Source organism: Leuresthes tenuis, unplaced genomic scaffold, assembly GCF_036924035.1.
Source record: "Leuresthes tenuis unplaced genomic scaffold, fLeuTen1.0.hap1 SCAF_2, whole genome shotgun sequence".
Lineage (NCBI taxonomy): Eukaryota > Metazoa > Chordata > Actinopteri > Atheriniformes > Atherinopsidae > Leuresthes > Leuresthes tenuis.
This window is the reverse complement of record NW_027325356.1, coordinates 18,549,734-18,576,222: the sequence shown is the minus strand read 5'-3', so window position 1 is coordinate 18,576,222 and position 26,489 is coordinate 18,549,734. Positions and strand designations below refer to the sequence as shown.

Below are 26,489 nucleotides of genomic sequence, written 5' to 3'. Positions count from 1 at the left end.
TCTGTTCAGAAACCACCAAAATACAACGGCACTTCCTCATTTTAGTTTGGGGACACATAGTATTAATCTTACCGGTTTTTCTATGCATATTTAAACGTGTATCTATAACCAGAGAAGACCTTTTCATGGTAATCTGGCTGTGTGACTCAGGAACTTTTGTTTGGACAAACCCTGCCACCCACTGCTGCATCACAGAACTACAGTTAGATTGTCAGGACCGTTGTAACAGATCTTTGCTCGAAGTTAGGCTAAATAATTTCTAAAGCATAACTCACGCAGTCAGACTGGTTCTTTGTTCTTAGATATTTTTGCTTGGCTGCACCTCTGTGAAAATGTCCACTTCACAGAGGTGTGACAAGCTGGTACTTCTATGTGATATGCGCCAAGACAGTTAAGTTTATCCTTAGATCATAAACATCACATAAAATACAGTATTTTCAAATAACTTAAGTTTCATTTGGCCTTGTGTGCCATCTACAGTTCCTGCTTATAGCTTTGTGTTGTTCTTATCCTTAAAATTGCACCAGTTGTTTAAATTACATCTTCTTTTTCGGTGGGTTGGTTTATGTTTATGTTTATGCATTTAGCAGATGCTTTTATCCAAAGCGACTTACAAATGAAGATAAAACAAGCTATATAAAAACCTAACAATAAACTACATAGAGTCCGACTCTGTCAGAGGTGACAGAGTAGAGATAGAGTGCAGGCATAGAGGGAAGTACAGAAAGATAAAGTGCAGAGATAGAGGGGGAAGGGAAGTACAAGGTAAGTGCTAGGATAGGAGATGCTCTCTGAAGAGCTGGGTTTTCAAAAGTTTCTTGAAGATAGACTGTTCTGGTAGCACTGGTTAGGTCATTCCACCATCGTGGGACGACACAAAAGAGTTTGGATTGTCATAGGCGTGGTGTAGGCACTGCTAGACAACAATCCTGGGACGAACGGAGGGACCGAGTTGTGACATAAGCATTTGCAAAAGCATTCAAGTAGATGGGAGCCGTTCCATCAAGCACTTTGTAGGCTAACATCAGTGACTTGAATTTGATGCGGTCGGCTAAGGGTAGCCTGTGGAGTTCAATGAACTGCTGAGGTTTCACAGCACAGGCTGGGAGACCAGTTAGGAGAACATTGCAGTAGTCAAGGCGGGAGATGACCATGGCCTGCACCAGGAGCTGGGTGGCATGTTGGGTAAGGTATAGTCTGATTTTTTTTCCTATATTTTCAATTTACAATCAGATGCTCCTAGAAAATATAAAAAATCAAGGCAATATTAATTGATGTGAGGATTTTTTTTTGTAATGTGATTACATAATACCAAATGGTATGAAATGGTCACCAACATCCCTGCTTGTGTGAGTTTTGTTTTGTTTTCAAATACTCTATCCAGCTACTTCTCGTGTCTTCAAGTATTCATACTTTTAATTTGAACTGTTTTGTTTCCTCTTTTTTCAATTTATCCCCTTATAAAATTGAGGAAACGACTGAAGTTAGTCACCTAGCTAACATGCAAACACTGAAATTGATAGAAAATGTTCACAACTGGCGCTATTTTTACTGTATCCTCTAGAGGGCAGGATGATTTTCAGAGACGGTAAAATAGCTCAAAGAAGAAGAAAAGAAGACCAATAAAATCCACCGTCATTTAATTGCTGTGTTGTGTGTGTTGGACAGTGGTGTTAGCTAACGAGAAAGCTATTTTAACCAAACACATCGACGTGTATGTGGACTTAACACGTAAACAGCAGACAATGTCTACCCGGGCTCTGCGAAGGCTCAGAGGAAAACAGCGGGGTCAGGAGGCCTTGGACCTCGGGGATCTAAGTTTGGGTGACAGCCCGGAGGAGCAGGCTGACGCTGAGCCTGAGGAGGAGCAGCTGGACACGGCTAATGTTTCTCTCCCACCTGAAAGCAGTAGCAGCAGCCGAAAAGGAAAGAAAGTCAAGGCTCAGAAAAACTTCAGTAATATTTATGAACTGGTAAGATGGCGGCGTACCCACCCAATTTACGTTACATGTTACTGATATATTATTAGCATTATTGTCACTTAGCTTATTTGCTAAAACAGGCTAACCATATGGCGTCAGCTCATATCTTAGTTGGTTTATGATGAACTAAGAAATACATTGTTTGGTCATGATAACTAGTTAGGTGCTGGTCTCGTGATGAAAATTACAAGGAAATTGTACCCGTCATCAATCTAAAAAGAGCTGACAAAAAGGTATAAACTGCTGTCAACGTGTTTACAAATCTGAAAGTGATTCTGTTACGTTTATTAGAAAGTTAACCTTGTTTTTATTGAATCATTTTGCAATGAAAAAGTCTTCTTCGTCAAATGTATAAACAGTCAAATTCATAAGGCTACACATCACAAAAATACTTAAACATATTCTGGGTAACGCAGAAGTTTTACCATGGTGGAAAAAAGTGAATCCACTCATACAGAGCAACGCTTAAACATGAACATGCTAATAAAGGACATGGTATTCAGACAAACCCAGTCGATTCAAAAGCAAGAACAAGTTCTTGAAATAATCCAAAAATATTTTTCCCTCTAAAACATATAGATACTAAATACATCTTTTTCAGCTCTCAGCTAGTGATGATGTTTGATGTTGTAATTTAATGGAAAATGTATGTTGATGCCATACATCTAATAACAACCTGAGTGAGTATATGCTGTCACACCTTAAAGAGTGGATTCCTTCAAGATTACATTACATAACGTTAATTTAGCAAACACCTTTATTCAAAGCGACTTAGAGAGGAACACATCGGAGGGCAACGTGGGGTTTAGTATTTTACCCCGAGGATATATTGGTATAGATTGGGGGGAATTTTGAGCTCAAACCAAAGACCGTTCAGCTGAAGGACGGCCGTTCTACCCCTGAGCAACTATCAGTGTTGTTTACTAGGTTTAGTTAAGTATAACTCCGGTTTTAATGGTGATGAGTCCAGAACAGTTAACATTCAACAGTCTACCCTGACTAACTTGATTTTTTTTTAAAGTCCTAAAATCTGAGTGTTGAAGTCCAAAATAATTAAGCCACAAAGTATTCACAATTTTTCTCCTTTCTTTGTCACCTTTAACGTGTGTATCGTGTGTATTACATCATATCATATATTGGATTTTAAGATCGTTTGGTGTTACAAGGCAGAGCAACACGTTTTTGTTTTTTTGTTTTCTACTATGTTCAGTCGATTTGTTGGGTTTGCACTTATTAAAGCATTAATTTCCCCGGTTCACCATTTTGTCTATATGCTTATTATCTGTCTATTATTATTTAGATATGTGATGCAGAAAATGAAGTGGAGAAAATTTCACCTGACGAAGAGCCCGAAAAAACGGACAAAAATAAAAGAGCTACAGGCAAGAACGATGACGCAGGCTCTGAGAAACCCGATGAAAAGAATGAAGAATTGTCCACAAAGGTAAAATGAATAACGACATGAGAAAGATGTCTGCCAGTTTGACTCAAGTTTTCTGGTCTAAATGAGGACGTTTTCATCTCTTTTATTTAACAGACTGGAGATGGACTTAAGAAGAAGAGGAAAAAGAAGAAGACCAAAGTGACAGCAGAAAATGGAAAAGTAAATTTGGAAATTAGGTCTTGTCCGACAAAAGTCTTGTAAAATTTTGCTCTAGCTGAAATTTTATATTTGCAGTTAGTTATGAATGATTTTACAGATAGACTTTCTTTAGGTCATTCCTGAGTGTCAATCGCTAGACTCTCATTATACTAAACCTTAGCTCCTCTTAGCAAATAAACAGCAGTTCAATGTTCTCTCAATGCATTCACTGATTTCAGGAGGCTGCAGCAGATAATATTGATTTATTGCTGGAGAACCTGGAGCAGTGCAACGGCCTGAGTCTACAAAGTGAGGATTGTGGAGGCTCTGAAAGAAGATCTGTACTCCAGGTGGAGCATAGGTGAGTTTAACAACTCCTTTTATCCTTACAAGATACATCGACTTAACTCTGGTGGTTGCAGAGGTAGTCAAGCTGGATCAATTTTCCAAAATTCAGTTTATTAATCATTACACATAACAAGATTGTATATCAAATATGGCAGACGTCGCTCTTCTAATCCGTGAACAAACAGGAAAAAAAGTTTACCAATGAATGAGTAATTTAGGAGGAGAAGCAGAGAAATATGATCTGATGGTCCAAAATGAGGACGTGGGAGGGATGTGTAGCTGGCAGGAAGGTCCAGAGTTTTATTTTCATCTGGAGAGGATGTTTAGATGCTGGTGGGATTTCGATAAAACTGCTGGATAATAACCAGCGGCATCGTCCTGATTGAAGATCAAACAAAGATTTGGCAAATTTTTAGGGAGCTTCTGAAGGTGTCACAATTTAAACTGTGATACGCTTTAGAATAAACACAAAAAGCATCTGTTTTTTGGAGTAGAAATGCTGAAGTACTTTGTAACCAGTGCACAGCCGATATGATTTGATTTGGACAAGGTGGGTCTAACATAGCCCTATTTTCTGTACCTTTCTGTAATTCTTGAAGCTACCATACGGCGGCGCTTGGCTCTCACAAGTTGGAACATTGATTATTTGGCAACACAAACGGTGACTTCACTGCAGGTTCATTTAATTAGCTGCCAAAGATAAATCATCTGTGTTGATAAAGGACATTTGTTTACACCAGTCCCCATTAACCTGAAACAAGATGTTTATGCACCTCTTAGGCAGCGATGTGGCTCTGCAAAGCCATGACGTCATTGGTGAAATGTCTGAGATTTTCAGTTGATCAACAACCACAGTAAAATTTTATTGAAATCTGCTTCTAATGTTGCCTCGAAGAAGTTGTAATGATATACGCCGCTGCGGTCTGCATGGTGGTTAGTTCCGCCACCTCACAGCAAGAAGGTTCCCGGGTCGTCAGCCCTGCCTGGAGCCTCTCTTCGCGTGTTCTTCCCTGCATGTGTGGGTTCTCTCACGGTACTCTTGCTTCCAAATGACCACACTTCTGTCCACTCCTTGGAGCCTATCTCAGCTGTTATTGGCCGAGAGGCAGGGATGCAGCCTGTACAGGTCGCTGGTCCATCAGGGGGTCAAAAAAGAGACAAATAATTAAAAGTTTGTTTGTGTTTTTTTTTTTTTTTTGACTGTGGGAAGAAGCCAGAGACTGGTTCAGTGAGAGAGGATGCAGTTAGTCACACATCCTGAAGGCACCAAACTATTAGATGGATTGGATGGGCCCCTGATGACCAAGCTGCTTTCTTAATCTTACCATCCACATACTTATATATTTTAAAAAGTCTAAAACATTAAAGGCGGTAGCCCCTTGAAATGCATTTTCTCAGCCGGTCCTCGTTGTAGTTTTGCCTGTCAGAATGTAATTGTGGTTTCGTGTGTTAACTCATCAGGAATCTCAACCCAGAAACGGAGCTGAAGAGGTATTTTGGAGCTCGAGCTGTTCTTGGCGATCAAAGGTAAGAGGACAAGAAAAGTGGAGCTTGTTTGGATTTGAGTGTCCCGCGTCACTTGGATGTACTGCTGTGCAATGAAATCAAACCGCTCTTTTCAACCAGACCTCGACAGAGAAACAGACAGTTTCACCGCAGCACTTGGATGACCAGTCCAAAGGAAAGTTGGCCTCGCTTCAGCCGCCCAGGTAGACTTTTCTGGGGTGTACAGACTTTTTTTCACTGCTTCCTTTGTTGTCGGTGTTAACGAATCCTTCTTTGTTAAAATCGTGACAGCATTATACAAAGTAGTAGACTTATAAAATCCAAAAGTACGTCTTGACCAGCTGATCTTTTTGTGTGCGTGTCTTATTCAAAATAAGAAAAAAAGATGCTTAAAACTGTAACTTCCAATAATCATCAATTCCTTTTTAAGAAGCTTTCCTTGTAGACATTTTAGTAGAAGTTAAATCACTCTGATTGTACCATACAAACCTCAAACTAGTAAGAGCATTAGAGCACTAACCATTGATGGAAAGTTTTAGTTTTTTTGCTATGCGGTCCACAGATGACACAAAGAAATGATTCATCATTGGTGAGAGCTTTAAAAACCACACTGGTAGCAAAAGATGGGCTCAGATTTAGGCGGTGAAAGACTGGTTGAAAAGTTTGGGGGGGGGGGGGGGGGGGGGGAGAGAGATGTCGTCATAAAGACTGCCTCACTGTGAACGCACTGAAATCATCTTTCTGACATAATAAAATATCATTTTAGGAGGTTTATATGAAATGTAAAATCATTTATGTACTTTTTCAGCTCTGTTAGTGTGATTTTGAATATGAGGTTATCTATATTTCCGACTGTATTTTATTTCCAGGTCACTAACTCTGCTTGGGTGTCTCCTCAGGAATCTCGATGAGTTTACTGGAGTCCAAGGATGGTGTTCAGTACTTTACGTTTGAGCACAGTCGGGACTACCAGCAAGTACAGTTCAAGTTCCTGGATGCTGTTGAGTCCATGGATCCCAACAACATAGTGGTAAAAATGTATAGATACGGTTATTCTCTGCATGTCCTGTCGATATGAAAATGCGATTGATCCGTTTAGACAAACAAAATGCTTCCATGACACCAAGGTTTTAAAAGTAATGTGCTGTTTTCACTGCCAGTCCATATATAGACTTCCTCTTTGTGTAATTTTGACTAAATATCTACTTTTCAACATTTACAAGTGTTTTTTTTTTTTGTTTGTTTGTGTTGTTTTTTAATCATTTCTGGGGGGGGGGAGCAACACGGACACACCAGTGAAGAAGGAGAAAAGAAAACAGCCAAAATCAGCACATGAGGGCTACAGTGAAGGCTCTGTGTGGTCTCTAAGCGGAAGTGTAAATCACGTGTTTGCCTCCAGAGAGAAATCCATGCACCAGACACATGATATCCTACTGAAGTTGGATGTTTGATTTAGTCTTTGTAGTGATAGGTTGGTTTCTCTTGGTTATGGAGTTGCTATTTGCAGTCATGCTCTTTTTTTTGTGTGTGTATTATTACCAAAATCACATTCATATTAAGGGAAGACTTTCCTCTTTGGGTTCAACTGATTCTCAGCAAATTTTCCATCTAAAACAGTCAAATCTAGAATTGATCAAACTTGAGAAAGTTTTAATCATAGGAGTAATAAATGACATAATTGCAAACATTCGTGGTCTTTAATGAACGATATATTGGTGGAAAACCTGTGGAACTTTACACCTTACATATGTCCAAAGGGAAGGTTCCCCAGTTCCATTCGTCTGCTACGGCAGTGCAGGTGTGCCACACTCATTTGACTGCAAGCACAAAGAAAACTGCTTGTGGCACAAGGCCCTAACTGTCAACCTGCACCGCACAACTTGATTTGTTAACTTACAACCGTCTGTCTTAGTCGACCTTCATCCCAGTGGCCATTGTGTCCTTCCTATTTCACTCCAGGCCCTGCTGCAGCTCAACCCGTACCACATCGATTCTCTGCTCCAGCTTTCAGACGTGTGCCGGATACAGGAGGATCAAGAGATGGCCCGGGATCTCATTGGTGAGGATCGGGTTTTTCTCCCCCTCATTTCATAACATTAGATTAGCTTGTATGTACGGCCCACTTAAAATCAAGTCTATCCATTAAATGAGAGGAATTTTCTGAGTCTCCTTCAAGAGCAAATGACTCTTAGAGCTCACAGGCAAACTGACAGAGTAAAAGTGTTTGCTAATGATCTATTTTGGCCTGGTTTGGCTGTTATAGAATATTACACCAGGACAAGGTTTTCCATTAATCCTGCTTGTGATGTTTCAGTGTAAAGATGTTCAGGCTGAAACGGAAGCACACACTCGTTGGTGCAGCCAGCCAGACTTTTCTATTTTTGTTGACTCGATACACAAGCTCCTTCTGTTCCAAATTTGTCCCCTTTTACAGACAACAGATTTTGGCACAGACATGAAACGACGCAGTCCTTCTTCAGACATTTATCTGCTGTTAAGTGTAGGCCTGTTTTTCATCGCAGTTTAGAGGACCGGCCAAATACCGCACATTTTTTAATTAAATTTTTTTTTTTTTTTGCCATAGCAGAGTCGGCATGGCTTTTTGATTTTTATCTGTTATGAATGCAAATCGAACCATACTGAGCAACGGAGCTCTATGCTTTTTGCACATAGTGAGTCTACAAAACAGCCACTGTTAACAAGTCGGTGTTCATGCTTCATGCAGGGCACAATGCTACGTTTATCATCACAGGCCCTGTCCTTAACCGGTTATCTAAAATAGTCTATGCAGAGGACCTGAGGGATAATTTGACAAAGGGCGTTTGTCTTCATCTCGGGATAATTTGATTACATGCCATCAGCCAAACTTTAACACTGAACAGAAGAGAGAGACAGTGATTTTCAGTTCTAGTATTTTTCATTTGAAGCCTTTCTGGTGAGGTGATGGCTTATAAGATTTTTGCTGGCACAGCTCATCTGCTTCAATGCTCCTGCTCTCTGTTGACGAGCACATTACGATCTTTTCCTGCCGTTAATGTCATTTTATGTTGATTGTCGAGGTTGAAAATAATAAACTAAGATGTCTTTATTATTTTTTGTTGTCTAGAAAGGGCCTTGTACAGCTTTGAGTGTGCTTTTCACCCTTTATTCAGCCTGACGTCGGGTACTTGCAGGCTGGATTATCTGAGACCCGAAAACAGGTTTGTTGTTTCTATTCATCCCCGTTTTGAGCTTTTGTTACGCACTCGGCAACATCTTGCCGTTGTGAAGCATCAGTTTGACCCTAGATTATTGTTTTAAACTTAAATTGTGTTTTATGGATGCAGCAATCCAGTAATTCAATCACCCTCGTTCGCAGAGCCTTTTATCTGGCCGTCTATAAGCACATGATGTTTCTGGAGAAGAGAGGCTGCCCACGGACTGCTTTGGAGTACTGCAAACTCATCCTGAGGTACAAAGAGTGGAGAAAAGCTTAAGAAACACCAGCTAAAAGCAGAGTTCCGGCTTAAATAAAAGAAGTAGAAATTTCCAAAGAAAACCACTGCTCCCATTATCTCTGACCACTGCTTTAAATTAACCCAAACAAAGACATTTACTGTCAGTTTCTTTAAGTATTAGACATTACAAGTTTTACATCCAATCTTTTGTGTTTCCAGCTAAGCAAGAACTCCAATTTACCACAATTAAGTCTTTAGACACGCCGGGTATTCTTCAAAGTCAGTTAAAAGCTGCATGAAGCAGAAATAAATCTGCGTTCTGATTTTTCACATTCCACATAAATGTGTTGTTCACCAACCAGCCAGATATGGCTTAAATCACGTAACCATCATGTAAATAAAGTTGGGTCTAACAGCAGCGCTCCTTGCTCTCAGATTTCAGGTGTGTGACTGACAGATCTCTCACTGGCTCAAATAAACACACGGGGCAAACGCAGCGCAGTTAACTGCTGGAGTCCCAAACCTGTACTGCAGGTATCAAGTATTTCAGGGACCCTCCAGGTACGGAGGTATAACCCGAAGGTACTACCACCCGTGAAACTCAATGCATTTCGTCTTCACTCGTCTCCAAATAAATCCAGTTTTCCTTGTTCTCGTTTTTATCTTTCAAGTGCAGAGAGTCAGTGAAAACAAGAGTCCACCCCTAAAATTCAGCAAAACACAGTTCTCTGCCTTTTAAACATGTTTTAATCAACTACTGTGGAATGAGTCTAAACTTGTTTCTATGCACATCTGAGAATTTGCTTTACTCCGACTAACTGAAATATTTTTCTTCTGCCAGCAGCAACTTTGCTCGGGACGTATTTTTGTGTGTGTCGGGTCACTTGTAATACAAATAAAAAAAAAAAAAAAAAAACCTCCTGGTCAGATTTGTTCATATAGTTGCAGAATTCTTACAAATGGATGTAAATCGGTACAGAGCGATGCAGGTTAATGTAATGTACTTGACACGGGAGATAACCGTGATAAAATGATTGGGATCGGCACGGTCAGACGAGCCGAAAACAATCCCTGTGCTTGTATGTCATTGCATAAGAACACTTCCTGTAAACCGTCGGTACAACCAGTGCCCCTCTCACGTAAAAGCTGTTCCCACACACTGGTGCCGTAGTTTGAATTCCTCAGTTCCGTGTAACAGGCAGCGGATATCTGAGCTCCATCAGACTTTGTCTTGCTGACTTCCTGAACCGATGCATAGTGGCTCTTTCAAAGTGACAAAGTGCGAATGAAAACTAAAGTTTGTCTCTCTCTCTCAGCAGAAGTTCAGCTTGAGGAATTTCAGGCTGGGCAGCTGCCAGAGAGTCAACATTCACTCTGGCAGCTGACAGTCTGGCTGCGGTTGGTTTTGGTGCTCTCTGCCTTCTCGTGATTTAGTTTGTCACTCGTATGAAAACGAAGACCTATATTTGAGCTAAATGCCTGCTGTAACTAACTGTGCCTTTTTAATGTCTTTAATTACATTTCGTTGTTTATTTTTCGTTGTTGTTTTAAGTCAATTTGAGCCAATTTTCTAAATGTTGTTAAAAGGAAAATGCATTTTGGCCATGTTTCCGTTACCTGATTTAGACCCAATAAATCAGGTTGTGCAATGTCATCAAAAGGCCACGCTATAGGCTATGGAACAAACTAATGCAATAAACACTGGAGTGATAACTTCCCTGAAATAAATCTTCCAGGAGGAAGAGATGAGCAAAAGTGACCTTCGACTATACATGAGATCAAAATGAAGAGAAGTCTTGAAGAGTCATGTTACAGCTGGACAGATTGTGTATTACTTTTTCATCTTCAGCCGTTTTTACCATCCAGAAGGACATTGATGATGACATGTCTGTGGGGAGAGGGGAAACGTGACGGAGGCAGCACTTTGGACATAGAAAGTGTGTGTGCCGACTGAGAGAAGCTCGACCAATGGAGAGCTTGACCAAAAAGCTTATTTAATTTACGCATTTTTGCAGTTAATTTGATGAAAACCTCTTTTATAGCCAAGCTGAAATGGAATCATTTCAGGAAATCAGTAGCTATACTCGGCCCTGTTTGTATAAGAGTAAAGGTGGATGGAAACGAAAGCTCTAAATTTACCTCCACATGTGTTGTGCTCGGTTTAGGCGTTTTTTGCATAATTTCCATCATCTTTTAACTGATTTTTAAAAAAAATAAAAAATAAAAAATTTAAACAACTTTGAATGTTCATTGAAACGCCCGAATGGAAACACAGCAATCGGACATGGTTTCCAGTTTGTGTTTCATGTACCTCCTAAAGGATGGGATGGGTCTCTACGATACATATTTAATCAGTGTCGGTAATAATTTTCTTCTGGTTCTTATCTGTCACAGTTTGGACCCAGACTCTGACCCGCTCTGTATGCTCCTGCTCATTGACTTTTTAACACTGCGTTCCAGAGAGTACAAGTCTCTCCTTCAGCTGTATCAGGACTGGGAGGTAAGGTGTGCAGCTACCGCGCAACATGTGTGTATTTCCACTCGAGTTCTTCAGCATGAGAAGGAAATGATTTCTCATTCTTTTTCAGGAGCACCGAAATCTGTCTCAGCTGCCAAACTTTGCCTTCTCCACGGCACTTTGTCACTTCCACCTTAGTCAGCAGGAAGATCTGGATCCCGAAGAAAGTGTCAAACAAAGACGAGAAGCCAGCCAGATGCTCCAGGACACTCTTATCATGTTCCCCGGAGGTGAGACGCTCAGAATTGAACGGCTACTGTCGGTGTATAGATATTTAGGCATATTTGTCCCACAGTAACTTCCTCATACTATTAAAGACATCTACAACTTGTTACCAGGGACGTAAAGTGTATATGTGTATGTACTCCAGCTTATTTAGCTATAAATATGTTTTTTTCTTTCAGTTTTGATGCCTTTACTGGATCTATGCACTGTGCAGGCAGATGCCACAGTCACCTCCCACAGCTTCTTTGGCCCAAAGTGTCAGATTGGGTAATGTAGGCTCCCTTTTGTTGTCTGCATTTTGTAGCCATGGCAAACCCATTATATGACTGCTACCGACGATCTCTCGGCTATCTTTTTTTTTTCTTTTTTCTTTAGTTCGTATTTGTGTCCGTTTTTCTAGCTTCAGCATTCATCACAGTCTCTCTGTCTCTAGGCAGCCACCTGCCCTGGCTGAGCTGACAGCTCTGTATGTGGGGAGAACATGCAGTCTGTGGAGGGAGGCAACAGTCATGCTTTGGTTGGAAGAGTCCGTAAAGGAGGTGCTGCGTCGAGTTGATGCCAAAGACCCTCATGTGGAAGACTGTCAAAACAAGTACTGAGTCCACTGTCTGCTGTGATACGATCTGAAATATTTCTGCTGAGCTTTGCTTGGTGCGAAAAGGAGACCAAAGAATAGCAAATGTTAATGAGGCAAATATGCTAACATGTGGACATTTTGAGCAGTTGTGTATGGAAATTCTAAATGCGTATGACAGGGGTTAATTCACCAGGGAAGTGCGTTTCACCTCTCTGCTCTACGTCATGTTTCTCCACATTGAGAAGTGTCTCTCAGGGGCTTTAATCTTCATCATTTTGCTTTAGGAGAAAGCAGAGGTACCAGAGTGCACCAAGGAACATCCATCGTCATGTCCTCCTCTCTGAGATCAAAGAGGCCACCTCAAGTCTGCCTCTTGTAAGAAATTCATCATCACACCTTTTTTTTAAGACTGTTTTATTTATGTCCTTTTTTACGGTGACCGATGCAAGTCGCCCTGAAAGAACAGTTATTAAACTCTCCATCAGTGAAACCCTCTAATGTCACCTGATGAAGGTGATGTTGATGTGAAGTCAAAGTTCAATAACAGGCGGTGAACTTATTCCACAATGTCCTCAACTCCCCCTCCAGTAGTCAAAATACAGCATGGTTGCCAGTAGGATTTTGAAAGAAAAAGTTCTCAATATGAGATTGAGAACTGGCATCTTTTGGCAGGAAAAACCTCTGTGGATCTAATTTGAGAAGATGGCGATGCCAAAAGTGAAAATGAATTAAATCCCCAATAAATGCGACTGCATATTGCATTTAGCTCTGTCTCTAAAACCGTAACTAGACCGATTAGTTTGGAGATGCCCTCGCCTTTCTGCTCTTCAATAAAGTTCAGACAACCCAGTTCAACCCAGAATCGAACTGGCCTGAGAGCAGTAAAGTCTTCAGAGCCTGCAGATAGTGCAGTTCCACACAAGCTGAGCTCCACCTGTATTAGAAGTAGAGCTGTGCGTGAAGCTTCTCCCAGAGCTTAGCTTTCCATCTTGCAGTGAGTAGTACGACGGTGTCAGCCGTGTGGCGGCCGGGTGTTTCTGCTCTCAAACTCTCCACCGTTACAGTCGGGCCCTAACTTGTTGTTTTGTTTGACACTCAGGAGGTGACCACTCAGCCTGTGATGGGTTTTGACCCGCTGCCTCCGCTGGATTCAGTCACATCATACACCCGCCCAGAGAGGTGATGCTGGACCCATACGTCTGCGTACATGAAATTCCACTTTTCACAGAACAAACATGCCTCATAGCGTCAATTGCTTTGAGACTAAAAGAGATTTCTGTTTTTTGTTTGTGTGTGTGTGTGCCTATCCAGGCAGCATGTCGGTGCATCCAATGAGAGCACGTTATCACTGTTTTTCCGATCTTTGCTGCCAAACTTCAACTTACAGGTGAGTTGCATGACTCAGGCTAAACGGTTAAGAAATAAAAACAAGTTTATTTGGATTTGTGTTGTATGGGTGGCAAAAACAAAACGACAGTTACAGTCCATGACTTTTAACAAAAATAAAGTGTTTTAGCACATCTGATCAGATATGTACCTATGTTTACTTTTTGGGTTGCAGCTTCTGAATTCGTCTCTCCTCAACCTAAACGGCAAACTGTGCTCGCATTTTTTTTTTGAAGATTGCTGCATAGATGTTGAATAATAGAAAGCACTAATTAAGAACCCATGCTGTGCATGTGGAGATGGCATGTGATTAGCAGCCCCACAAACAACAGTCATTTGTGTCTTAACAGATTCTGTTCCTCTGTGCACTCCAAGTTCAGTCGCTACTCTGACTGTGAACTGCCTGCTGCAATTGGTGTGAAGTGATTCGGTGATAAATATATAAGCAAAAAAAAAAAAAGGTAGTTGAGAAGGATTTGGTATAATGCTGCAATTAAAAAGATAATGAAGTGTTTAGGTTGGTTAGTTTACATGGATGTACAAAGTGCTGTTTAGATCAGGTGCTGCCAGATAGTGAATCATTATGAGGACGTGTGCTGATTTTATAGATTTTTTAAAAAAAATTTTTTATTTTTTTTAAAATTCTTTTTAGCTTGTCAGTCTTCACTAAATGTTTTGTGCATCTATTGATAAGGTTTTTTGTCCAATCAATCAATCAATCAATCAAATACCATCTGGAACATACCTTCCCCCAGCAATGTCAGTTTATTATAAAGACTTTTTTTACTCAAACGTGAGTTTTAAGTTGCATGAATAATTTCTCACTAAATGCTAAATGACTACTTCCCAAGTATTCTGCATTATAGGCAACTGTACCCTCAAAAATTGTGTGTTTCCTCCTTTTCTGAGACAGTCTCCGTCTTTCACACATTCAAGACATCTTATCAATTCCCAACTCCGAGAAGTCATGCAATTCACCAAAAACCCTATTTTTCTGGTGGGCGATTACAAAAAAAAAAAAAAAAAAAAAATGGCACAAATACACACATTTAGTTGCAGTACCCTGAGAGTCAAGTGGAAGCACCTGAGCTGCTTGTAGCTCTGGGAAAAGATCTTGGCACACATCCTTGACTGATGGAACATTTTCTCCAAAAAGTCATGGTTGGCCTAAAGGGAAGACGGTTAAATGATCTGAGAAAGCATGTGACCAGTTTTCCTGTGTGTGTGTCGGTGAAGAGCAGGAGCAACATTTTCACTGTAAAGGGTGTTCAGTGTTTGTGACTTCATTGTCTCCTTGCTGTTTATTTGCAAGGTGAGTTTACGAAACCAAGTCAGTGGGATCAGTTGTACATAATTATCGGACATTTTGTCAGTCTCGAATTGCATCTGGTCCTTTTAACTAAATAAAAGGGGGGAAAAATGGGCTTTTTCAAGCATTGATTACACAACCTATATTTTTGGTTTACACTTGGGCGTTGGGTTATTGTCAGTTGATCTTATGATGATGGCATTAATGCAGATGAAAAGGCAGTAGCAAATTGTTTATTATTCCTTTTCTGCTTATGATTTTTCTCATTTTGTTTCAGAAAAATTGCATGCAAAAGACAGACATCAGAGTTAATCTCACATCTCCCAGTGTTGATCCTCTGAGACTCACTGTATGTGGTGAGGTATTAAAAAGTAAAAAGGTTTTCTCAAAGAAGTGAAGAATTCCAGCATCCAATGTGGCGGTTTGAGTATAAAACAAAACGACTTGTTATCTTGGGAAGCTGTTCGGTTAGTTTTAATGAATAAAAGGGTTTAATTTAGTCATAATCAGAGTGATGAACAGTTGAAACACAGGTGCTTGGCTGCGTTGCAAGAACAGGATCATTTCAACTACGCTGACTGTCTCATTTAGTAAACTATTTTCTCATTTTCCATCCCTATAACCAACTTGGACAAGTTGATCGCAAAAAGGCACTATTTCAATGCTTGAGAAGTGACATGAATTTTCATTCCGTCATGGCATCTGTGGGTCAAGAGGATGTATCATCAGAGACCGAACAGATGGGTAGATATACTTGGCAGAGTAATGCTACAGTATTCAGCTCATGGATTCAGTAGAAGCCACTTTAAAACCCTTTGCCACAATGTGACGCAGTATGAATCGTGTGGTCTTTCCCTGTATAGAAGTGATTTTGGATTAATGTACTAAATATTCTAACCCTTTTCTGCTTTGTTTGTTTAATTTTTCCACAAACAAATGCAAACCATACGAATAAATTCACGGATTACGTTAGCATGTTTCTTGTTTGGGATTCAAACGCTACTCTGTGCTGTTGAGGGATGTGAAGAGGGGAGTCGCCCTGATTTATGTCTCAACAAGAGTGCATTAACAGATTTATGGTGAGGTGCTTATTAAGGGACCGTGTGTACTTAGATTAAAAAAAAAAATAAATCGAATGCATCTTGTCTCATCGTTTCTCTTGTAGTCCACTGGCCGCACTAGAACACATGTATGAGCTGCACCCGCACATACTAATGAACGTCTTGTGGGTTGGCTGCGCTCACTTAATGGAAGCAGATGTGCCCGTGGCATATTTCCATCCGGATAGTCCTGTTCATTCCTATCATATTATCCCCTTATAGAGAGGAAGAGATTCAGTATGGATAAAAGAAACATGGTTAAGACTAAGACAGATATACTGTCAAGTTGTTCTTTTTAGAGTAACATACATGGAGCTGCAGAACTTAAAACGCACTGTTAAATGGGGCACTGACGAGATATTTCAGGAACAGTATGTGAGAATGTTTAACCAATAACTGTCGAGTATTTGTTTAAAAATGCTTAACATGCTGTGAAAGAAACTGAGCGTATTAGCTTATGACTATCCTGTGCTCGTTAGCAGTGTCGGAGAACAACCTAAATGAACTCTACAGAAGTAGGCATGTGACATAGTTGGGGAAAATTAAATTTAGGAAAGAGTTTTACAAGGCCAAGTACTTGAATTGAAAGGGAGTAGACATTTGAGCTTTGCAGATTGACGTTTCTTTCACCTTTTTTAAGGGTGGACCGAGGCTGGAGGATGACATGGAGGTGGCTCGAGCCGGCCAGGAGCTGAACCAGGAAGTGAACCGTCTGATGGTGGCGATGCGAGACATGCTGGCAAACATCCGCTTTCAGGAGCCGCCACGAGACGACAACCCTTACAGAGATGAGGAGGAATGGGACTGAGAGCGGATCGGTGGATCAAGACTTGAGATACAAAAGAAAGTTTTAAAAAAAAAAAGATTGAAGAAAAGATGGAGTGGGACATTTGAATAGTATTTGTTTTTAATCTCAAAATTGAATGCTACACTTTGCTTTAGCTTTGGGGCAATCCAGATGGTTACGAGGATGGGATCTCTCTTACAATGTAAGAAAACAGATTGTTAATTGAACCTGTCGTGTCACCAAGGTTGATAGTTTTAATTCCAGCCCCCTCAGTCAGTTTAGTAGCACCTGAACATACAGGGCATCTTCCTCCCTCTGTGCCGACACAGTTAACTACTTTATAAAGTCAGATTAAGGTTCAAACTGTTGTGTTGAGTGAACAGAAGTTCTGTATCAAACATTCAAAACTGGCAGCATTGTAATACAAATATTTTTTTGCCACAATCCTAAAGCTTTTGTCATTTACTGAGGCTCCTGTAAATGACTCCTGGCACTTAAAACAAATTCAGCTTTAAAGTAACACGAGATAATTCCACATCATTTTCCCACCGCCTATAACTGTGGGATGTAACGGCACTGTCATAAGGAAATGTCCATGTGAGCGCTGCCCAAGTACATCCATACCCATGATTTTTTTTTTTTGTAGAGGCCACAAAGATGCCATCAAAAACCCACCAAAGCCAAACAGTGTGGTGCAGGGCTGGAAAGTCATGCGCTGCTGTACCTAAGACTCCTCCCCCTCATGGGGGGAACTCGTGAAATAGATTTTTATTGTATGTTATTACAAATGAAATATTAGCCTCATTTCTGTGGAGTATATTCATCAAGCCATTCCCTGTCTTTGAGCAGCTTTTATTTAGCGTAAAGTAGCTTGTTCTTAGTTATCGCCTGTTATTGAAATTCAACCTGAACGACCCAATCAAATGTAACAATAATCAATCTGTACGAACCTTGCTGTGGTGTTTAAAAAAAACAAAAAAAACTGTCTGTACGATGAGCAAAGACTTGAAAATGAATCTCATCCTCTAAAAATGACTACTTTCACTTGCCCTACTTGTGATTTTTCTCCCTGAAAATGACTTTAAATCATAGAAAGGAACCCCACAAAAGCAGGAAACCAATGTATTCTTGTGAGTTTGCACACGAAAGGGGAAGGAAGAAGAAGTGAATATCACTGCAATAGTTTAGAGAACTTGCTGCAAATTCTGTCATCAAGAAACCTTCAGGTTTGATGCACAAAAAATGGGTAATTCTCTGTCCAGCCTTTTGCTGACTGTTAGGGAAACTGAAGTGTGGGTTCACCCCCCCCCCCCCCCCTCTTTTTTTTTTTTTTTTTTTAAATTGATTTTATTTTAAGGTACATCTTCATCCCTGCACAAAGCCCGCTTCTTTGCTGCACTAATGTATTCCCTCCCACTCTTCCTTTATTTGGCGGACTCCCACATTTCAATTAGAGTTAAATTGACAGTATTTGATTATTTTCTGGCTTGTTGCACCAAATAAAACTGAACATAAAATTGGCCTAAATTTCCCAGCACTCCAGTGGCTGCTTTTGAATCGAGTTAAATTCAGTGTACAAGAATCTGATGTATACTGTAAAGGTGGCCTGAATCACTGATTGAACTGAATGTTCTCTGTATTCACACTCGGATGCTCTCGTCCTCTCATAATGATAACTTATGCACAGCGTCTTAAACCCGAGGCTGGAGCCTCCAGCATCACTGATAAAAGAGGAGTGCTTTATAACCCGCGCTCAGTATTTTTCACTGTCCACCAACTGTTTTGCTCTTGTCTCGCAGCTCTTTCAGATGATTATCTGCGATAGAATCCTAAGGTTTCTGACAGCGTGCAGCGAGCCCTTGCATAATTTGATTTGGCAGACACAAAACTCTGTCTCATGGTGTGCTTATCTTGTCCTCCTGTCAAACCTCGCCAAACCAAAAATTAGAACCCAGTTCCATAAGAATCACTTGTCTTTTTTTTTATGCAACCTTTATAGTTTTATAGTTCTTCTTATTATTATTGTTGGTCTTTTCAGTCACACAAGGTCCTCAGTGAAAGGCCCAGCTGTTAAACAACCAACCAAGGCTGAAAGCTTCTCAGTGAAACTGAGAACAAACTTTGAAGACTCTAGGCACATACTGTAGCTGCCATACACTAACTTAGCTGCTCAGTGAGCCACATGATGCCAGTGGCTGTACTTGGTGGCCAAAAGAAGCCGTTGTTCTAGTTCACCTGGAGCTATGGCTGAGGCTGGGGGAACTTTTCATGTGATCCTTCTGCTGTATAGAAAGGCTTTCACATAGAGCCGGAGCTGTGTAGGCTCAGAGGAAGTCTGATCTGACTCCAGTTTTTCTTTCACTTCTTCATAGTCACGACTGCATTAGTAATCAAAACACTAACAGTAGTTCAGAACTGAACAAAGGGACACAGAGCAAAGATTTTACTTTTTTTTTGGTTCAGTAAAAACAGATTATAACACAATTCAAACAGGGAAAAGAGTCTATTTATTCAATCTGGTGGTCAGGATCTCACCAAGAACAATCCAAGAGTGCTAAGGGCCCAAGGTTGAGTCTTTATGTGGATAATAAACGGGCTATACTTCTATCGCGCTTTTCTAGGGAATCGAACTGCTGAACTTACAACTAGGAGACGATGCAGCCTCTAAATAAGGCATTATCTGTCTTTATTTCACTAATACTTTCAGACAAATTAATTAATGAACACGTACTATTGCACTGTTAGCTCATAGCCGCTGTGTTGTTGTTATTGGCGGCTATCCGGGGCTTATGGAGGGCTTTCTACACACTCTTCTAATGGGATCACGTCATCGACGCCTGTCGACTCAAGAAATCAAAGGAGTCAAACTCCAGTCTGGAGTTACATTAGATAATAGGTTTTCATATTTAAGGTCATGCCTATATTGCATTTTGAAAGGCATTATAATCTGTAAGGCATTATAATGTACAGTACTTGAAATGCACTATATAGCCAAAAGTATTCGCTCATCTGTCTTTACATGCATATGAACTTAAGTGACGTCCCATAGGGATATTAATCCATAGGGTTTAATATGACGTCCGCCCACCCTTTGCAGCTATAACAGCTTCAACTTTTCTGGGAAAGCTTTAGGAGTGTGTTTATGGAAAGTTTTGACCATTCGTCCAGAAGCGCATTTGTGAGGTCAGACACTGATGTTGGACTGTCTCACAGTCTGCTCTAACTCATCCCAAATGTGTTCTATCGGGTTGAGGTCAGGACTCTGTGCATCTCAGTCAAGTTCTTCCACACCAAACTGGCTCATCCATGTCTTTATGGACCTTGCTTTGTGGTCCGCAGTCATGTTGGAACAGGAAGGGACCATCCCCAAACTGTTTCCACAAAGTTGGGAGCATGAAATTGTCCAAAATCTCTTGGTTTGCTGAAGCATTCAGAGTTCCTCTCACTGGAACTAAGGGGCCAAGCCCAGCTCCTGAAAAGCAAACCCACACCATAATCCCTCCTCCAATAAATTTTACACTTGGCACAATGCGATCAGACAAGTACCGTTCTCCTGGCAACCGCCAAACTCAGACTCATCCATCAGATTGCCAGATGGAGAAGCACGATTCATCACTCCAGAGAGCGAGTCTCCACTGCTCTAGAGTCCAGTGGCGGCGTGCTTTACACCACTGCATCTGACGCTTTGCATTGCACTTGGTGATGTATAGCTTGGAAGCAGCTGTTAGGTCATAGAAACCCGTTCCATGAAGCTCTCTACGCACTGTTCTTGAGCTAATCTATGCACCTCAGCATCCCCTGACCCCGCTCCTATCACGGTACCACGCTGGTATTCATTGAGTTCCTGAGAGCGACCCCATTCTTTCACAGATGTTTGTAGAAGCAGTCTACAATTTATACACCTGTGGCCACGGAAATGATTGGAGCTCCTGAATTTAATTATTTGGATGGGTGAGTGAATACTTTTGCCAACATAGTGTACTTCAGTAGCCTTGCTTCGAACTGTTCTACATCATTATAAGCCTTATTAAGAGTTTTGTAAATCTGTTTAATCAGCACGACCTTCGTAGAGCACTGGAAATGATTTTATCTCACAGTAATAATGTTTCTCAGCCATTCTTGAAACAAAGCTATTTTCTTCCTGCATTTTCTATGTAAGGATCAATATGTAAGGTTTGTTTTTAAAACTCTGAGGGGCAATTAATTATCATCACAATTTTTAAACAGAGTTTTTAACAATGTTGTCTTGGTAATTTAATCTCCTAAACACATTAATGGGACTGTCAGTTACAACATCTCTCAACTGTTCAGCAGCAAGCGGCAATGACTAAAGGCTAATTTTGCTATTCAGCTCAATGTAAAGGAACAAACTTGTTCCGTTCTTCGCTAAACAGTTCACAGGACACTTTGAACTGCCCATTTTTATTCCCTACAGTTTGGAATCCAATGTGCTGTCCACTTCACCTCAAACAGGCTCTATAAAACAAGATTAAAGGTTCTTCTAAATTTTCTGAACATTACAATTACAAAGCTAAAAGCTTTATTACCTATAGCATTGACACGGGCACAACCATCAGCTTGTTGTCAAATGCAGAGCCCATCAGCTCAGATTTGCACTGATGCACACACTCAACTACCTGGAAGAAATGGCTGATGGATTCATCCTGAAATCAGTAATCAGATATTTAGTTTTAGATACACTAATGTCCAGGAACACTCTGCACCAACCAATAAAATCTGCCCCTGCCGACCCATGATTTGGATCTGGGTCCCTACTAAATTATCAGCAAACATAGTTATGGGATGCCTGTCATGCTGGCTTTGGCTAATACTGGTTTGTGAAGATGTCATTGGAGGAAGACACCATTAACCCTCACTGTAAGGGACACTTTCACAGTCCTTAGTCTGCTGAAAATGTGTTTGAGATAATCTTAAAACGCAAAGTGAGGAAAGGTGTGACATAAAAGCAGTCCAGGCCTATAGCAGCTTAACTATGGGATGTTTCAGGGTCACCTGAGCCATCCCTTACTATAAGCTTTGTCAAAAAGGAAAGTTTCAAGCCTATTCTAAACGTTTGAGAGGGTCTCTGCTTCCTGGACATCAACTGGTAGCTGGTTCCACAGGAGAGGGGCCTGATAACTGATGGCTTTGCCTCCCAGTCTTCTTTTAGAAACTCTGGGAACCACAAGTAAACCTGCAGTTTAAGATGCATTAGTGACCGTAGTGGGAAGGATTCCATTAATCTTCTCTCTGATAGAAACAGTTTTACTGGTAAAGAAGCTCATGAAATCCTTACTACTGAGAGTTAAAAGAAAACATGGCTCCACGGAGCTCGGACTCTTTGTCAGCCTGGCTACAGTGCTGAAAAGAAGCCTGGGATTGTTGTCATTCTCTTCAATTAATGAGGAAGAATAAGCAGTTCTAGCTGCTTTATGCAGGGCTTTCTTATACGTTATCGAACTATCTTTCCAGACTAATTGACACCTCTAAATTAGAGGAACGCCATTGTCTCTCCAGCTTTCTTGCTTTAAAGCATGCAGCTGTGAACTATATCAAGGAGCCAACCTCTTCTGACTGATTTCGTTCCTTTTCAGAGGTGCAACATTGTCCAGTGTTGTACGCATTGAAATTGCAGTGCTGTCAATAAAAGAGTAAAATTTAGGTAATATCTGTAATATTTGCCCATGGCAGTGAAGAAAAGGATGATGGAATTAATTATTTAAATCTGGTTACAGCATTCTGTGATAGACGCCTTCTATTTGTAAATTTCTTCTCAGAAGCTTTTTAGTCAAGTAATGTAAACTCAAAAGTTGTCATCCACTGATGTAAAAGGTTCAGGGTAGATTAGTCTCAGCAGCACCGCTCCTGTAGTAAAGCCAGACAGTCTGCTTTAACCGTAGTGACTCAGAATCTATCTTTCTACACATTTTTATAGGGTTTGGAATTTTTTTTAAATTGGACATTAGAGCATAAACACTGAGGAAGATAGAGATGAATATTTATTGCTGTAAATCACGTCTGTGTGAGCTCAACCTGAGCTGCTCTCAATGTTTAAGCTCTGTGTCCTCGTCTGAGTTTGAATGTTCACAAAAAGTAACAAGTAACAAGGGATACCGTCACAGATTGTAGGATCTATTGTGCGTGTTAAACCTGAGATGTTTGAAACGGAAAGGTGACAATATGATAACAGGAGTGCTTGACCAATCAGACATTTTCATCTCTATACCAGGGTCCTTTTAGGACTCTCAGCTGGTCATTTTCACATTACTTTGCATTTAGTCTCAACTCCCAAAGACTGGGGTTTCTTTAGGAAGGGATCTCTTGTGGGGAACCTTTATTATTATTATTTTATTATTATTTTTTTTTTTAAGAAATTGCTTTTAGTTAGGATTAAACAAGAGGTTAATATCAGCAACTGCTTTTCCAGTTTATAATGAGATGTGGTGCAACCATAGCTTTTGTTCTATAGAGATGCTCTTTGAGAAGGGAAAATTAATACAATGGTTTACATTGCATGCAAAAGCACACTGTAGAATGAGGTAGTCATTGTCTTCTGTATTTGTTTATTTATTTGCAGCTCGAGATGTCTTTTGGTTAAAAATGTGAAAGATAAAGTTCAGTTGTTAAAGGCCCCCACGTTGCCCTTCGTTGAAGATGTGCCCCCTGAGCGCTATTGTTATTGCTCCACATTAATTAAGATGCCAATTTTAAAGATAAGAAATGATCGAAACATTTCTGATTATCCAACCATCGCCGCCCGCCTATGTTCGTGCGGTGCTGAGACAAAACCAACCAACAAGTCTGTATAAGAGGAGGAGTCTACTGAAGTCACTCAGCATCTTTCAACTCAAGCAGCCCACTCTCTAATTCCCAATACACCACGCGCACTGCGGATGCTTACTGTCAGGGTGTTCCACAGAGGTGTTTGGGCATGACAGGGTCGGGTGCCCACTGAGAGTTAAAATGGTGAACTGGAAGCGCGATGGTGTCGTGGAGAATTAATGGATCCCCGTCCAAGACAAGCTGCCTCGATAAGACGGAGTAGGATTCGGATGTTTGGATGAGGAGACGCATTTTTTTTTTCACGCGCACAAAAGCGGCAGCTCTCCGGATCACAGCGGCGCGTTCCTTGGACTTTCCCTTCCGCAACTAAGAGTTTACTTTATGACACCTCATCGATCTATTTTGTGGATTTTGAACAGTGAGCGCCTTGATGGGTTTAAGATGTTCACACGTGTTCCGATGAGCTGTTTTTTCACTTTGCTGGGAGGCAAATGGAACTAGATGAGCTGATGAAACTTCCTTACCCGGCTAGGTGCTTTGCTCGAGAAGACCCATAAGTCAGCTTGGAAAATCTGTCAATTATTACGCAGAGTTATTAGACAGAAGTCGGGCATGGAAATGACCAACAGCTCCCTGCATTACCCCTCTATTCTCCATATGGAGCTCAGTCCACTAAATGACATATCGGAGGAAAACGAGACCAACTCCACTGTCGGAGAGCGAAACTTGTTTGGTTGCGTTCAGATCCGCATCCCACAGGAGCTGTTCTTGACGCTGGGGATCATCAGCCTTGTGGAAAACATCCTGGTGATTTTGGCCATCATTAAGAACCGCAACCTGCACTCTCCCATGTACTACTTCATCTGCTGTCTGGCTGTGTCCGACATGCTTGTGAGTGTCAGCAATGTTGTGGAAACCATATTCATGCTTCTCAGTGACCACGGGCTCCTGTACGTGCACCCTGGCATGCTGCGACACCTGGACAACGTCATCGATGTGATGATCTGCAGCTCCGTGGTGTCTTCTCTCTCCTTTCTGTGCACCATCGCCGCTGATCGCTACGTCACCATCTTTTACGCGTTGCGTTACCACAGCCTCATGACCACGCAGCGCGCCATAATCATCATCGTGGTGGTGTGGCTGGCCAGCATCACCTCCAGCATCCTCTTCATCGTGTATCACACTGACAACGCCGTCATCGTGTGCCTCGTTACCTTCTTCTGCATCACCCTGGTGTTCAATGCAGTGCTGTATCTGCACATGTTTCTCCTGGCGCACGTGCACTCCCGGCGCATCACGGCTTTCCACAAAAGCAGGCGCCAATCAACGAGCATGAAGGGAGCGATCACCCTCACCATCCTGCTCGGGGTCTTCATTTTATGTTGGGGCCCATTCTTCCTCCACCTCATCCTCATCCTCGCCTGCCCCACCAGCCCCTTCTGCAACTGCTTCTTCCGAAACTTTAACCTTTTCCTCATCCTCATCATCTGTAACTCGCTCATAGATCCGCTCATCTATGCGTACCGAAGCCAGGAGCTGCGTAAAACCCTGCAGGAGCTGGTTCTTTGCTCTTGGTGCTTCGGCCCGTGACACCCCTTGATGAGAAAATGAAAGTGAATTAGTTTATCCACGCTATAGAGTGTCATATAGCCTACTGAAGCTGAAGGAAGTGGTGATCGATGCATATTTTATCTGGCAGATTATGTCCAAGCGCGGCTACACTCAAGAAAGACTATTGCGCACATCAGCAAGGAATTCAGATCCGATTGATTTATAGTTTTAGTCTATTTATTGTAGCATTAGGTCACTCTTTGTTCAACAGACATCTGAACATTTCAATCCACTAAATGATCCTCTCAAACTGGAGAGATCCTTAACCTGTGTCAGAGTCACTGGACACTGGACTGAATTCCAGCTGATAACCATACTTAGTTCTCTTTTCACGATTCCTTTTTCTGTAAACCTTGATGAATTTCCTGCTTGTAAATATTCGGTCTGGCTGAACTCTGCTTTTAAAAGGCTCTTCAATCTTTCAAGCCTAACAAAAATAAAAATAAATCTTAGCCTGTTCAATGAGATAATCCAGAACAAACGTCCTAAATCACAATTTAAGCGAATAGAAAAATATAGCTTTGACATCCAAAGCTATAAAGATTGTATGGCGCGTAACAGAAAAAATAAAAGTGATGATTTTCCTATAGGAACGTTTGTCCCTGTTCCTGGGCTTATTTGAACACTTTCTGATATTCTCTTGAAGAATTGTGTGTCCACGCAGCATCCAAAAGAGAAAAGAATCGAGTCCGTTTAGAATATAAGGAAGAACTGCGGCCAAAAGCATGATGAATTGTTATTTTTCATTTATCCTCTCGTGGTGCTAAAACATTTAATTGATTGAATGGGCTGTACAGGAATGATGTGGTAGAAACTCGTATATTATAGAGTCCTATTAAAAAACGCTCGCGGTATTCTTGGTGGTTATTGCGTGGGAATTGGTGGACTCAAAATAAATCAACGATTGACTGAAGAAAAACAAAAAAAAAAAGTCGAAGGGGGCGAGAGATCACATGAGCGGCCTGCAGCCCGAGGCTCGTGGCATGAGACGCTAATGAAAAAAGGCATATCAAAGTTAGGCATATATTTTTGGCAACGCGATTCTCGGAAATGTACAAATTGGTGGCGGTTTGGGTTTTGGAGTCTGTGTGGGTCAGACAAATGCGGCACTTGGTCACGAGGCTCGCGGGGAACTTCTGATAAGAGACTGACTGATACACACGGTGATAAAAATGCGATTGATGTAGAATTATGGACTCTGGAAATGTAGTTTTCCGGTTCGTTATAGCTCATTATTTGGTCATTTTATTATTTTTTTTTTTTTACAATTTTGCAGAAGTTGCGGCCTGTGTTTTAGATTGCTCATCCTTCAGACTTTCACATGAAGGGAAACAGGGG

General features: G+C 41.1%; 2 protein-coding genes across 2 annotated transcripts; both read left to right on the top strand.

Moving 5' to 3' along the window:
• The first annotated feature begins 1,624 nt into the window (after window positions 1–1,624).
• On the top strand, window positions 1,625–17,201 carry tcf25 (TCF25 ribosome quality control complex subunit). Its single transcript, XM_072380463.1, has 18 exons — window positions 1,625–1,973; window positions 3,283–3,426; window positions 3,520–3,585; window positions 3,804–3,925; window positions 5,374–5,439; window positions 5,539–5,621; window positions 6,318–6,448; window positions 7,378–7,477; window positions 8,525–8,618; window positions 8,777–8,869; window positions 11,250–11,355; window positions 11,444–11,603; window positions 11,778–11,865; window positions 12,032–12,190; window positions 12,460–12,550; window positions 13,275–13,354; window positions 13,487–13,562; window positions 16,611–17,201. The coding sequence occupies exons 1-18, from the start codon at window positions 1,746–1,748 to the stop codon at window positions 16,776–16,778; spliced, it is 2,055 nt and encodes a 684-aa protein (XP_072236564.1). The 5' UTR covers window positions 1,625–1,745; the 3' UTR covers window positions 16,779–17,201.
• A 6,376-nt stretch (window positions 17,202–23,577) lies between these two features.
• Window positions 23,578–25,287, top strand: mc1r (melanocortin 1 receptor). The gene has a single exon (XM_072381245.1). The coding sequence runs from the start codon at window positions 24,153–24,155 to the stop codon at window positions 25,128–25,130; it is 978 nt and encodes a 325-aa protein (XP_072237346.1). The 5' UTR covers window positions 23,578–24,152; the 3' UTR covers window positions 25,131–25,287.
• Window positions 25,288–26,489: the final 1,202 nt, after the last annotated feature.

Bases quoted from the DNA above. Each gene is read 5' to 3' on its own strand.
- tcf25 (XM_072380463.1), top strand. From the start codon at position 1,746: ATGTCTACCCGGGCTCTGCGAAGGCTCAGAGGAAAACAGCGGGGTCAG. The intron at 6,449-7,377 runs GTAAAAATGTAT...ATTTCACTCCAG, and splicing joins TGGATCCCAACAACATAGTG to GCCCTGCTGCAGCTCAACCC. The intron at 8,870-11,249 runs GTACAAAGAGTG...TATCTGTCACAG, and splicing joins TACTGCAAACTCATCCTGAG to TTTGGACCCAGACTCTGACC.
- mc1r (XM_072381245.1), top strand. From the start codon at position 24,153: ATGGAAATGACCAACAGCTCCCTGCATTACCCCTCTATTCTCCATATG.